This window comes from Aulostomus chinensis, chromosome 22 (genome assembly GCF_037954235.1).
Source record: "Aulostomus chinensis isolate RoL2024-O1b breed Wild chromosome 22, RoL_Achi_v1.0, whole genome shotgun sequence".
Taxonomy (NCBI): Eukaryota; Metazoa; Chordata; class Actinopteri; order Syngnathiformes; family Aulostomidae; genus Aulostomus; species Aulostomus chinensis.
The window spans coordinates 12,719,863-12,733,746 of record NC_141341.1 but is presented as its reverse complement, the minus strand read 5'-3'; the positions used below and the strand labels follow the sequence as shown (position 1 = coordinate 12,733,746).

Here is a 13,884-nt window from a genome sequence, read left to right as displayed (position 1 = left end):
ATTTGCATTGACTGAGCCTGTGTGTGTGAGTGCGTGTGTGTGTGTGTGTGTGTGTGTGTGTGTGTGTGTGTGAGAGAGAGACAGAAAGAGAGGATGTGTTGGATAAGTGTGTCGACTGAATGTAAATAAAAGTCCTGCCGTGACCTCAGGATGTTTTCACATGTCTAGAACCAATCAGTCACTCCGTGTTCTCCATCATGTGACCGAAAATGAGAAAATTGTGTTTGTCCCACATTCATCTTGATCTGAAAGTGGAAAAAAACAATTTTAACACCTTTTTCCTCCTCGTAAATACTTGATGTGTGCTTGACATTTTGTTCCCTTGCCCGGTGAACTGGAACTGCAATAAAATGTGACAAAAACCAGTCATCACTTCCTGTTCAGGGGCAGAAATGTAGGAAACATTGCGAAAGAGTCGGCTACAGTTTAACTCCTTATCAATATTGCTGCGTTGCGACACATGAATGTGTTTTTGTTTCGGGCGCTTGAGAACAAAACATTTAGTTCCACTTTGATTGTAAACTCGTAAGTGAACCAAAAAAAAAATTCCATTATTGCAGACTGTGAATCGGCATATTCGAGCATCCTGAGTGGTGACGCTGCTGAGGACACATGCAGGACATGTTATGCTGAGATGAAGTTTCTCTCAGCAGAAGAGGAAGACACAGACTACATGTTCCTCACACACCATGTAGAATTCCCAGAAGGAACACGCATGACGCTTGGAGGGGAGAGTATCTGCAGAGTCATGTGATAAGGCTATTAGAGAAGGATCTAGCCTCCTCAAATAACCTGGGTTTAAGCCTTCCATGGCGCCACTGGGTTTAGGGTGAGGGAAGGTGTGTGTGTGTGTGTGTGTGAGAGAAAGAGAGAGAGTGTTGAGGTGTAGTGGGCAATGGTGGTGAGGAGACGCTGAGTCAGGGTCGCAGACAGAGAGAACATCCTGCATGAGTCTGGTGCTGTGCAGCAGACCTAAGAATCTGACTCACCGCGCTCGGTGGAAAAATCACGTCCTGAAATCTTATTCATACCTGATCCTTCTCCTGGATTACAAATGCAGATGCACTCTGCTCAGGTGGATTCTCTTTCAAATGAGATCTACAGCAAGGATGGGGCTGTCACATTCCTGGGTGTTGTCGAACATTCACCCATGTAGGATGACGTAAACTAGTGGACAAAGACGTGCACCGTCATGGGTTTGAGTTTGGGACTGAGAGGACTCAGAAACAAGCTGGTTAGTGACAAGTTCGTGAAATGACCACACACAGTGTAGTCGTAACGATTTATCTCAATAATTGATTTGCTAGATCATTTCACATTTATAAAGAAGAATAGAACTTGAACATTGACACACACCGTTTACTGACATTCCAAATGAGTCCTCTGTGTTGTTAAAGAATACAGTTGTTTTGTTCCGTGGCAGAAAAGTACTTTTTTTTTCTGACGAAAAAGAAGGAGAGGAAAAAAGACAGGTTTCCGATTTCCCTCGAGATTATCATACTATCAAGAGACCACAGCTTCCGATCGCTGCTCTTTATCGCCTGTCATGCTCCTACTAGCTTGGCGACATTCTTGGCAGCAGCGTCGGCCGATCGCAGTTTATTTAGTCTGAAGTGTTTCACACCAGCTCAGATTAATGAGGCAGTTTACAGCCACCAAATATAATTTATCCATGATTTTGTTTTGGATTCATCTAGAGTCACAGAATAGATAGACAGTCATATTGGGCAATCAGATCAACGGTGGATGTGTTTCAGTTTTGATCTGATGAGGATAAACAGTCCTCAGGTCACTAAAGTCATTATTTAATATTCTCTGGGAACCGAAGCGAAGTAAAATCTGGTCAACTGGACGTAAGTTTATCTTGAAGACGTTTCACCTCTCATCCGAGAGGCTTCTTCAGTTCTAGTGAAGAGTGTGGAAACTCCAGCTTATAAACCTATGTGGGAGTGGTCAGTGCTATTGTGGTGGAAACGACCCTCCCAAGACTCACCTGGCCTCCCCAAACGACAGTCGTTGTGCGGTGTCAGGGAGTTTCAGGGGTGGTCGTTAGGGAGTTTCACCGACCACTCAGATGCTAATGGGCTGTGCTGGCATCAGCCGTTCCACATGGGTCTTTCAGCTGAGCTCTTTGGGGAAGCTTTGAAAGGACTTGGTTGTAAATAGGTGAAAGGAAATGTCACAGTCCACCTCCTCTGTTCAAAGATGGTTTCTCTATCCTGACGTGGATGGCTTCTTTAACTCCTCTTTCAAACCATCTGTCCTCTCTGTCGAGGATTTGGACATGGTCGTCCTGGAAGGAGTGGCTTTCCTCCTTGAGGTGGAGGAAAACCGCTGAGTCCTGTCCTCCAGAGTTGGCTCTTCTATGTTGGGCCATGCGCTTGTTGAGGCTGTTTGGTTTCCCCTATGTAGAGATCCGTGCAGGCCTCACTGCATCTGACAGCGTATACCAGATTGCTTTTCTGGCTGTGAGGGGTGGGATCTTTGGGGTGAACCAGTCTTTGAAATGAAATTGAGAAATTAAGGAGAATCTATGAGAAGCACCGCATCCCTGTGTCTTTTAAACCAGACAACACTCTGAGACAAAGACTGGTTCACATTGACATGCGACATTTCCTTTCACCTATTTACAACCAAGTCCTTTCAAAGCTTCCCCAAAGAGTTCAGCTGAAAGACCCATGTGGAACGGCTGATGCCAGCACAGCCCATTAGCATCTGAGTGGTCGGTGAAACTCCCTAACGACCACCCCTGAAACTCCCTGACACCGCACAACGACTGTCGTTTGGGGAGGCCAGGTGAGTCTCGGGAGGGTCGTTTCCACCACAATAGCACTGACCACTCCCACATAGGTTTATAAGCTGGAGTTTCCACACTCTTCACTAGAACTGAAGAAGCCTCTCGGATGAGAGGTGAAACGTCTTCAAGATAAACTTACGTCCAGTTGACCAGATTTTACTTCGCTTCGATCTACGATGACCTGGATGAATGAGAACCTACACAGACATTCTCTGGGAAGCGTTAGTGACTCAACCAAGCTCCTCTGCTCTTCATCCAGCAGAGAGGAAGATACAACCATGCAGGAGCTGTCAATCATATCTCATCATCTTCATCAGCAGGTGGGCTTTACCTGATTAGCATGGAAACACATGCAGTTTATGAACTCCGAATACAGAAGCTGAGAAAAGTCATACTTGCTGTTATTTTCTGACTTACGACTTCTCTGTAATAATCATTTTTGATAATAAGCTAATAACCAGGCTGCATGGTGGTGCAGTGGTCAGCACTGTGGCCTCACAGCAAGAAGGCTCCGGGTTCAAGTCCCGGCTCCAGCACAGGATCTCTCTGTGTGAGTCTCCATGTTCTCCCTGTTCCTGTGTGGGTTCTCTCTGGTACTCCAGCTTCCTCCCACAGTCCAAAGACATCAAGAGAGGACGAGGCTGATTGATACTCTAAATTGACCGAAGGTGTGACTGTGAGTGTGAATGGTGAAATGAACCCCGCCTCTCGCTTGAAGGCTGCTGGGATAGGCTCCACCCCCCCCCCCGGGACCCTTAACAGGATAAGAGGTAGAAAATGGATGGATGGATGAGTGGAAGCTAATAACTTGTTAAAAGAGATACATAAATCATCTCAACGTGCTGGGGCAACTAACATATGATAGCTGCCATTGTCCTGAAATTGTTATGTTTTGTTGACAAAAAAATAACTTGTCAAAACAAGATAAACATAAGAAGATAATTAACCTGTAATTACAAGATAATAGTGGCATAAGTACTTTTTGGACTTCTCTCACCGTAAACTTCATTTTCATTGGAGCAGCTGAAAAACGAACCTCTAAACAATTCCTGTTAAAAGTAATCATGGCATTTGAAACTCTTCTGCGTTCAAATCAGGATTCAAACATTTTGGGGGATTTCAAATCGACCAGCGACATTGAAGAAAGCTGATACAAACCGAAGGGAAGATCGTGACTTTGTGGCCCCACACAGTTTTTTTTCCAGCCATGAGGAATTAAGAATTTCCTCTCATTCCGCTGGACAGGGATCAGGTGAAAAGGATTACGCGCTTATTAAACCCAAACTCTGAATCAAACCCCAATTATCCTCAAACTGCAACCTCACAAATCCTCTGAAATTACTGCCTGGTTTCGTAAGAGTGGCTGGGAGCCACTGCACTGGGAACCAGCTGGGGCCTCGGCAGCACTTTCTCTCTAGTTGTGCCTGCCGCTGATGCAGAGGGGGCCCTGCCACTATACATCTAACTGAAGATGGTTAAGGGGCACCTTGCAGCAAGCAACTTCCTCTTGAACAAACTGTTGGAGAGGGCACGGAACTGGTCGAGGAGGGCACTCCTGAGAGGGTCCGAGTGGACGTAGAGAGGTCGTCAAGTCTGTTCTCAGGAGAATGATTGCCAACCCAACCTATGCAAAATAGCCATAAAAATATTGCCAGCCGTCCCGGTCAGGGTCCAGGATAGCACTGAGGTGCTCCAGAGACAACCGTCTCCAGATAATTTGGTGACAGCTCTGACTACATTTTCGTTCTCTTGCTTTGCAGCTAAGAGTACCAGAGGACGTCCCACCTTGATGTCACTCAGGGATGTGTGTGTGTGTGTGTGTGTGTGTGTGTGTGTGTGTGTGTGTTTGTGTTTGGTGGTGGTGGGGGTGGGGCACGAAGGTAATGAAGGTTACCAGCTGGAATGTTGTGTCCAATATTTGCCGATGTCACCCATTTCCCCTGTTTTGTATCTGATCGTGGGCTCGTGTCAAAGATGTTCTCAGATATTTTTGAGTGTGAAAATTCCAAATCAATTTTTTGAAAATCAAATATTAAATAATCCCAAAACACAGTCAACATGAACTCGCTGTCCCCAATGGTGCCTACTGCTGTGTTTTATTTTGAAATAACATTTGTCAAGAGAGTTAATCAAATCTTGGGGAAGAGCATTTTAGTCCCTTAGCTATTTTAAGATCGTTGCTCCAAGACTGAAATGTGATTATCTGAGTGTTCAATCTTGCTCGATCATTTCCAGCTTGGTCTGTTTATGTTGTTGATATTGTACAGGCATGTTTATGCAGCACGTCAGAATTAATCCAGAGACACGGCAGAAACAGGATTATTCACGGAGATCGAATTATGATAATTGGCAGAATACCATTTGTTGGAGCCCTCAGAGACGGACGGTTAAAGATAATTTATCTTTTTACCTGCAATTTCGCTGTGATGCTGGAAATCTCTGGCTCCAAATTAATTGACAAAATATTCCAAATGAAATGTGTGGTTCTCTCAGAGGAGAAACACATAAACAGACAATCTTTCAGTCCAAACAGACTCAGATTGTCAGATTTGGATTCAAATCATTTCAGCTGGGCAAGAGGTCGGCATCAGTGCAGGCAAACAAAGCTGAATTCATCTGGGCTGTCCGAGGGCTCGGCCGGTTACTATGGTCTGCATTGTTGTGCAGCAATACAGTCTGAGTCATGGAGCACGAGCCCCCGTGAGGGCGACGCTCCCGAGCTGCCAGCACCCACCAGCAACGGCTGTCCACTGTGTTATGAAAGCCCTCCTACATAGATATCATCAATCACGGCCCAGAATGCACTTGTCAGAACACTGAATGTAAACTGCTTAATTCAGGCTATTTGGACATTTTTGATCAATGTGGCATCTCGGTCCTGTGCGTTTCTAAGCGATTGTCTCACAAATTAGAATTACATGGAGCTCCAAGCCCAGAGACCTTCATTCCAGCAGCCGAAATAACCGCAATGTCAATGTGTTCCCTATCTTTGCCCGGTGATGTAATATTTTGTATGCAAGTGATCATATATTTGTATGTGTGTGTATATGTATATACACACACACACACATATATGTATATATGTATATATACACACACACACACGTATACACACACACACATTTATATGTATATACTCACATATATAAACACGTATATAGGTATATATTTAAAATAATTTTCTAATCTGTTCTTTTTTGTATGGTTTCTGTGTTTTATCATCTTTCACCTTTCAAAAATATTTGGAATTCCACTGAGCTTGAATTTGAAGCCTCGATTTCATTCTATAACATTATGAACTGTGGTGTTTAAACTTGCACTTTTATATCATTGACTCATTGCTTGTTGGTGTCCTTTGTCGTTGTAAATGAAAGCCTTTGGCTGTATTTTTCAATTTATTTTCATTCTCATTCTTCATCGTTTCTCACCATAAAGCGACGTTTAAATGTTGCCATCTTTTATTTAGAAGTATTTGGATGTTCTAATCTACGACATATAAAACACACAGCTCCTTGCGGGGTGTTCCTGCCCCCTGCTGGCTGACTGGCGTACTGGCGGGTTGACCCTTTTAATACGCGTCACATCCGGGTACTTCACTTGGACACCAGCAAGCGGTTCGTCGAGAGGGTTTATGAAGGTAGGAAAGTAAATCCGCTTCCATCGAATTAAAACTAATAAACCTTCAATGTTATGAATGTCTTAAATCTTTGAGCAGAAGTTAAAACTTGTGATAAGCGAGTGGTTCGTTGTGATTGATGTCCCTTTTATAGGTGGATGATGGTGAAATGCCGCATTACCGCTGCCAGTCATGCAAAAAAACAACCCCAAAACATGGACGCGACTTTCCAAACCATCCGCTTTGTCTTCTGTGTTTTCAACAGATTGGAGACATGAATGTAACTTGGGCCGCCATGATGGACAGGTACGACCTCTTTCTACTATCATGTGGTCATTTTCGCAGACCTTTCCAGCGAGGCCGAGCCTGCGGTGGTTCGGTTCTTTCCTGTTGTGTCTGCTAGAGAGACGCGGGGCTGTTTGAGGCCCTGCTGTGGCCCCTCACGGCAGGGTTATAGGTAAACCTCCGACAAAGTCTACACATGCACTTCTGTCGGTTTATGCTAACTGTTCCAGGGAATGAGTCGTGTTCAGAAGAGCCGTCCTAGGATTCCTGCAGGTTCGACTTAGGCTCAGAATGACGTGGAAAATTTAAAAAAAAAGAGGCTGTAATGAATCGTTTAATGAAGAAATACACATTTATCGCAAAGAGGATCAAAGTAAATGTGATGTGGGATTTGATTTAAATGAATCACGTGTTTTTGTAGGCCAACCCGGAAGTGGACGACAGTGGGTCATTAGGTTTTCAATCTTCAGATTTTGATGATCCCCATAAAAACATTCTGTGGTGTAAAAACGTTGCGACTTTCAAGCGCAAGTAGACTTTTAACATCAGCACAAGCAGCTGTAGCAAGAAGCCACAACCACCTCTCACCGTCTTTAACCACAGGTCAGCAACCGCCATTTCGGAAAGAGAGATCATTAGGTATTTATTGATGTATTTCATGTTTTAGACCAAAAGGTTTTACAGCTTATTACAAGCGTTTAACCTAAAGAGATGTTCAAAGGAAATTAAGAGACGAGGGAACGTTCAACACCGCTAACTTGCGTCTGAGTCTTGAGGGCTCATCTTTCTGTCGCTCTACAGTTGTCATCCTCTGTATCTTCCAGGTGTGACCAGATGAAGCCCACCCCTGGCGTGTTAAGACCCCCCGACTGACACGTGAATTCTGCTTGTTGACAAAATGTTGGAACTTCAGGTGTGCGTTGAGACTGGACTCTGTTGGAGGTGAATTATTGGTGGTTTACGTCATGCTTCTGTGCCTAATCCTTTCAAAACACATCAGGGGGATTTAAAGTAAAATAGTTCTTTCCTACATTTCCTCCTGGTGCTTCAAACCTAAAATTACAACTTGGTTTGTTAACGATTAAACAAGTGAATTCTGTGGTTCTCAAGTAAACCAGTTAGAGACAGACATCCTGTGACTGATGATACAATTCAGTTGAGGGTACATTTTCGCAGACCTTTCCAGCGAGGCCGAACCTGCGGTGGTTCGGTTCTTTCCTGTTGTGTCTGCTAGAGAGACGCGGGGCTGTTTGAGGCCCTGCTGTGGCTCCTCACGGCAGGGTTATAGGTAAACCTCCGACATCATCACCTTAGTCCTTGTGCTTCTCTTCCTGCCCCATCGTGATCCAGAAAGGGGACTCAAATCCTTTCTTGTTACAGTAACGGAGGATTTCCTCAATTTCCTGGATGTGTGGCTGCTGCCCAGCTGTTGCCCGTCCTGTTGCAGGTGTGTTAACCAGCCGCTCTACGCCCAAGGACCATAAACATGGTTTTCAGTCTCTCAAATCTATCTCACAAAGCAAATTTACCCCCAGAGCACTGAATCATTAGGATTCTGCTGAATATTCTTGCTTCTTCTTGTCGCTAAAATAGCACAGTTGAAAGGTTTTGAACATTTGCACAAATTCTTGTTCAAAATAATCTCATTTGTTTGTAATCCTCAGGTCTTCCAGCTGTTCTCCAGTCAGCGGGACGGAGTGAAGTTTGAGTGCCGGCGTTTGGCCCTCGGTGCTGCCACGAGACTTCTACTGTGCGCTCTGATTTCTTAGTAAAGTTAGAAAACCCCTCGTGTGCTTCATGGTTTTTCTCCTGTAAGTTCTTGGACTGAATCGCTGTTCCAAGTGGATTTCCATGGCGTTGAAGTGTCAAATGAACTCAGTAAAATATGTTGGTGATGAACTTGCAAATTTAGATATTGTAACAATAAGAGCTGCCATTTTACATGTTGCTGGATCATAGGTACACACACTTACACAAAGCATTTGACTCCTGGTTATCCAGAAGACTTAAAAATACAAACGAGGGTAAAGATTCAAAAGAGTGCAGATGAATATAAATATTTTAAATTGTTTGTAATGAGTTGTAGGTTGGGGTTTTCCAAGTGAACGTTATGGAACGTAACATGAGAACCCCTAAAAATAAATCAAAGCTAAACCTCCTTGTAGTGATTGAGCTTCACACACACCAGACCGGAACTGTCTAGGTTACTCTTAAGTGTTTTGTTTTTTTTTTATTCTTTTAGTGCGCAATAGGAAACAGGTCTTGGGTTCTATTTACAGTTTAATGTAGAATTCTAAGCGGGTCCTGACAAATTGTTGAAAGTACAAAAGAGAAAAATTAAAGTCTCTAAATCAGATTTGGCTTTTTCCAGCAGTTACCTGGTCGCTGCCAACTTCCATCACTTATTCCAACACGAGCTTTGTAATTTTTTTTTCTCATTAAAATCGCATTGTAAATGACTAAAAGAAAATAAATCACGCTTAAAAGTTAAACGGTTAAACTTCATTTATTGTGTAAATATTTCGCAACTGTGCAGCGGAAGTGACGTGGTGTCCTTGTAACGCTGATGTTGAAGGTGAGGAAAACACGACTTGGTTTGAGCTCAAGGCATGTAGCTATCGCTTCTGCTCGGGTCGCTTGTAAATCAAACTACTACGTTAAAATAAGTTTCTAGAAGAAATGTCAAGTTAGTTTTCTCTGCATAATTGTTCCAAACTGAATTACTTTCACTTTCGATTGAACGTGATCGTTGTGGTTCGTTAAGCCCGGATCGATCTCGAAGATGAATCTAATATCCCCCTGAAGTTGACAAAGACCAGACTATCAGAGTTTAACAGTAGTACTAGTAGTTGCAGTACTGTTACATTGTTGACAAGTGGCGTTCTCCGCGGATGAATAAAGAGAGTGAGAGTGGTGATGCGTCAAGCCGTCAGCTGGTGTCACCGCTTCACAAACAGCCGTCACGGATGTCGATGGTTTTTAGAAAGTTTCAACTAGTTTACTGTCACATATCCTACTAAAGTACCGTATTACAGGTGTATCTACTCTTTGTTTAGCGGGTCTATCGCCCTCTTCTGGTCATGCGTAGCAGGTGCAACAATATTAACGTTCCGTCCCTGTTGTCCAGCTTCAACTGAATGTGGTTGCGCTGAGGGAAACTCAGTATAGGGACTAGATAGATATTTGGTTTCTCTCCTGTACGCAGACATTTTTTGAGTTTTTACATTTTCAAGAAAAAAGAAAATATTTCTGAGATCATAACTTAAAAAAAAAAAAACTATTCACAATTTATCCCTGAGCTCTTACTCAAATCGTGAAGATAAAATGAAGCGACTAAAATAAAATAAGGTCAAAGTAAAGCTGACTGGGCTCAGAGGACGGTGACTCACATAATGGCTCGATATTCAGGTTTTGAATCGACTATGTTTTGTCATTGCTCGTTGAATTTAAGCCACAATTGAAATGTTAAGAAATTTAGATAAAAGCCTCATGGCTGTCTCTCAGAGCTCAAAGTGACGTGTCCTGTTGTTCATCCAAAACCCTAAAGACTCCTCATTTCCTGTCACAATGGACACAAAAAGCAATAAATCCTAATATTTAAAAAAAAAGAAAAATGCAACCAGCACAAGCTTGACATTTTTTGTTTAAAAAAAAAAGGTACCATCTTTTCCATGACAACTGTTGACCGAACTCTCCCAGATGCTTGTGTTGAATCTTTCAAACCTTCATCCTCTGGTGCCGAGAAGTGCTAAAATGTGTGTCACAGTAAAAGTAAAAGTAGTTTTTGAACCAGTCTTTCACGGCAGAAAACTGCTGACTTTTATCTTCAGGTTTCTTCCTCGTCAAGGCCAATAAATAAGTGAGTCATGAAGTCATCTTGAGTGTATTTTCCCACAGTTCCTGCTGAAGGAGGAGCTCTGACATGTTGAGGTGAACAGCCAGCAGCGAGGTAGCCGAGCTCCAACGGCGTAAGTTTACTTTGGCAATATTCAGTGTTGGAGTAATTATTGTGCGTCATTTTTTGTTCTCTCCCCTTGTTTCCTTTAGATGGATTTCCCGGTGGAAGCAACGATCCATTTGAATGCATTTGCCAACCACAAAGAAGTGCGAAAAATCCTCACATTGCATGGTTTTGAAATGTGGGGTCTGAGCGGTAATCGGGTGTATGTCGAGGGTTCTTTTTCGAAGCTAGGAGTTGTACGGGCCCGTTTGAAGCAGCTTCTTGACTCACAAACCAGGATGACATCGTTGTCATCCTCGCCGGTCTCGATGGTTTCCCCTGGAGCAACATCCAGTTACTACACCAGCCAGATCTCAGGGACAGATGGTAACAGGAACCAGCAGGGATACGTGGACAAGCCACCGCTGGCTTCTCCAGCTTCACCAGCGCCACGGTACAGAGCTTCTACTCCCCCCCCCCGACCAGAGCAGCGTACCTCAACCAGGTCCAGAAGCGAGACCTTTGTTGTTGATGCGGATCTGTTCAATTACACCAAGCGGTTCAGGGAAAGGGATATAGCCGTCATCCTGCACAGCCATAATGTGAAACTAACAGAGCACAACATTGGCAATAGCTACAATATAATAATGCAAGGGAAGAATGCAAAGGTCGCGGCGAATAAACTGCAAAGCCTCTTGAATGATCTCCAGAAACAGTTATGCACTCAGGAAGTTCCTCTGGAGGACATGGGCCAGGATGCCGAGGTGGTTTTGAAGCGGATTCAGAAAAACAAGGGCGTTTACAGCCTAGTGCTGGTTTGTGAAATGAGAGACAGACTCCACCTGATAGGACCGTCTGGCGAGAGCTATGAGTTGAAGCAGAGGCTCTTGGGAAGGCCAGTCATGCCGTCGGGACGTACAGGCAGAACCCTTGATAAAGGCGTCAGGCAGAGGAGCCAGACTCTGCCACCTCTCAATCGACGGTCCAAAGGCAACGATTGGGACGGCATCACAAAGACATTACCAGCCGGCGCCCGTGGTTACTCGGCAACAAAGCACTAAGGTCTAAGGTACCAAGCCAGGATGAGGAGCGGCTGCTCGTATCTTCAGATTTGGACATTTTAAGAGAGGAGGCGAGTGAGAGTCCAGTGCAGGGGAGCAGCTTTTCAACAGGCAAGGCAGGCAACTGCTTGGGGCCCCGAGCTGCTGGGGGGCCCTCGATTGCTGGTCTCAGCCCGTGTGCCGGTGGGACAAGCCAAGCGAGAATTTCGTCCATAGAGATGGAATGATGGATTACGACATTTTTCTCCTGTCCTGTTGTATAAACAGTACATGTATGCTCTGCCCTTATAAACAGCGGATCTGGGGTCACAAGAGTTCAAAGGATCCACGCTTTTTTATAGAAACCCCAGACATGCGCGGTGATCTTATCACGCTTAGCTTAATTTAGCAACAAAGCTAGTTGCTAACATTCAGTGGTCAAGGCGGCTGCAGTGAACAAACACACACAGTTATAGTGATCATGAGAGATGTGGTAAAGCAACGTCATGCATACTGATCTAATCGATATCATGAACACCTGTACTTTTTGCTTGGGGCCCCCTCAGGCTCCAGAATCGCCTCTGGTCACGTGACAGAGCTGTGGCTGAAAGGGCAAATGGAATCGCACGAGAGAAACAAATCAAAACGTTTCCTCATGAATTTTGTAGAAAACCTGTTTAGAAAAAAAATCATTCTGTGGAGGATAAAAAGCTTCAGTAAATAATCAGTCTGTGACTGTTCAGGCAGATGAATACAATAATATATACAGAAATATCTGTATTTTTACAGGTTCAAGTTGTGGGTGCTCTGAACTTAACATTGTAGTTCCTTTCACACTCCAAGGCAATAGGGGGCAGCACATGACCACAACATCAGGGAAACAAGATGTCCTATAATTAGTAAGTTTTTATGAGAACAAATGACTCCAAATATACAATGAGCAAGATCTCCTACGGTTGGAAAAGAAACTTCAGTGAGATGATGAGTGCCAGTGTGTCTTGAAGTAAAAATCTCTTCAAGTAGATTATGTTGATGTCAGTTTACTGGTAATGTGTAAATTTTGGAACCCTTGATTAGCCTCATTGTAGTTCTTATTTTGCAGACATTAGCCATTCATAGGCAAAAGTATTATGATAAATACAAAACTAACACAAATGGCCTCCGAGATCAATTTATGCGATGAAAGAGAGATATCATTTTAATTTTAGAAACATTCATTTGTGCTCTCTAAGTTTGTGCCACACTGTAATTGCACTACACATCGGGAACTTTTGTCGCTGGTTGTTTCTATTAAATTTGTTCCGAGAACCCTTGTTACCGTGTGCAACATAAACAGCAGAGGAGAGGAAGCCTAAACAGGAAGTGACATTCACTGAAACAGAGGAAGTTCTGACTGCTGGTGGGGATGTAAAATGATGTAAAAGGTAACTTCAAACCCAGAATGTTGGATTGGACACGGTTGCTATGCAGTAAACAAAAAACAAACACTTGTCTCGTTTTTATTGATTACAAATGTTTCTGTCTTATTACAAAGGGCTTTAATTTCCAATTCAAGATTTTATAAAGTAAAAAAAAAGGAAGATACTCAAACTCACCTGCGCTTTCATTATTGATCAAATGTTCTTTTTTTTGTTTGTTTTGCTCTTTAATTGTTCTGCCATTAGAAACCTCACTATAAACGAGATAAACAAACATCCAGTAATGGTAAAGACAGCTGGTGGCTTTTAATGGAAGTAGCCTTGACGCTACGTAGCTAAAATATATCATAGCTATTTTGTGATTGCAAGTCATCACCGAAATATCTAAAATGCGGCGATGTTTGAAAGTGAGATAATTAAACGTGATAAATGTGTATCAGCCTCCCAAAACTAGCTTGGTTAGCATTATCTGGAAAAATAAAGTAACAATAGCTAACTGCTATGAGCCGGTATGTGATGCTGTAGTGTCACTGACCTGCAGGTGGCAGAAAAACAACACAAACACTTTATTCTTAGGACTTTTTTTTTTTTTTTTCTAATGTAAAGCAACTTCCACTTCACTTCCAGGTAGCATGATTCACTTACTGCATACCTCCCCAGTTGTGACTCTTTGAGCGTCATTCTACGAAACACAGCGGAGAAGTACCCACAATGCAATGAGAAAAGACAGACAATTCATCTTTAAAAGGTTATGAATCGACTCAGAAGCCGAGATGTGGGCAACAGTT

The 13,884-nt window shown here is 43.3% G+C and overlaps 1 protein-coding gene and 2 non-coding genes across 5 annotated transcripts; all 3 read left to right on the top strand.

The window, feature by feature from the left end:
- Positions 1-2,833: 2,833 nt before the first annotated feature.
- On the top strand, positions 2,834-13,486 carry rbm43 (RNA binding motif protein 43). 3 transcript variants are annotated; one of them, XM_086193882.1, is made up of 6 exons: positions 2,834-3,117; positions 6,306-6,434; positions 6,679-6,719; positions 7,523-7,640; positions 8,079-8,145; positions 8,363-9,271. In XM_086193882.1, exons 1-4 carry the CDS (start codon positions 2,974-2,976, stop codon positions 7,569-7,571), a joined length of 363 nt encoding a protein of 120 aa, XP_086050008.1. In that variant the 5' UTR covers positions 2,834-2,973; the 3' UTR covers positions 7,572-7,640; positions 8,079-8,145; positions 8,363-9,271. The 3 variants fall into 3 exon arrangements, with proteins under 3 accessions (XP_086050008.1, XP_086050005.1, XP_086050006.1); XM_086193879.1 differs by lacking the exons at positions 2,834-3,117; positions 6,306-6,434; positions 6,679-6,719; positions 7,523-7,640 and adding exons at positions 7,647-7,986; positions 10,596-10,666; positions 10,746-13,486 and having other exon boundaries at positions 8,363-9,273; XM_086193880.1 differs by lacking the exons at positions 2,834-3,117; positions 6,306-6,434; positions 6,679-6,719; ... (1 more) ...; positions 8,079-8,145; positions 8,363-9,271 and adding exons at positions 9,305-10,647; positions 10,746-13,486.
- LOC147240818 (small nucleolar RNA SNORA9) lies at positions 6,753-6,887 on the top strand. Its single transcript, XR_015111398.1, has one exon. It is a non-coding gene; the product is annotated as a small nucleolar RNA SNORA9 (small nucleolar RNA).
- LOC147240817 (small nucleolar RNA SNORA9) lies at positions 7,869-8,003 on the top strand. The gene has a single exon (XR_015111399.1). It is a non-coding gene; the product is annotated as a small nucleolar RNA SNORA9 (small nucleolar RNA).
- Positions 13,487-13,884: the final 398 nt, after the last annotated feature.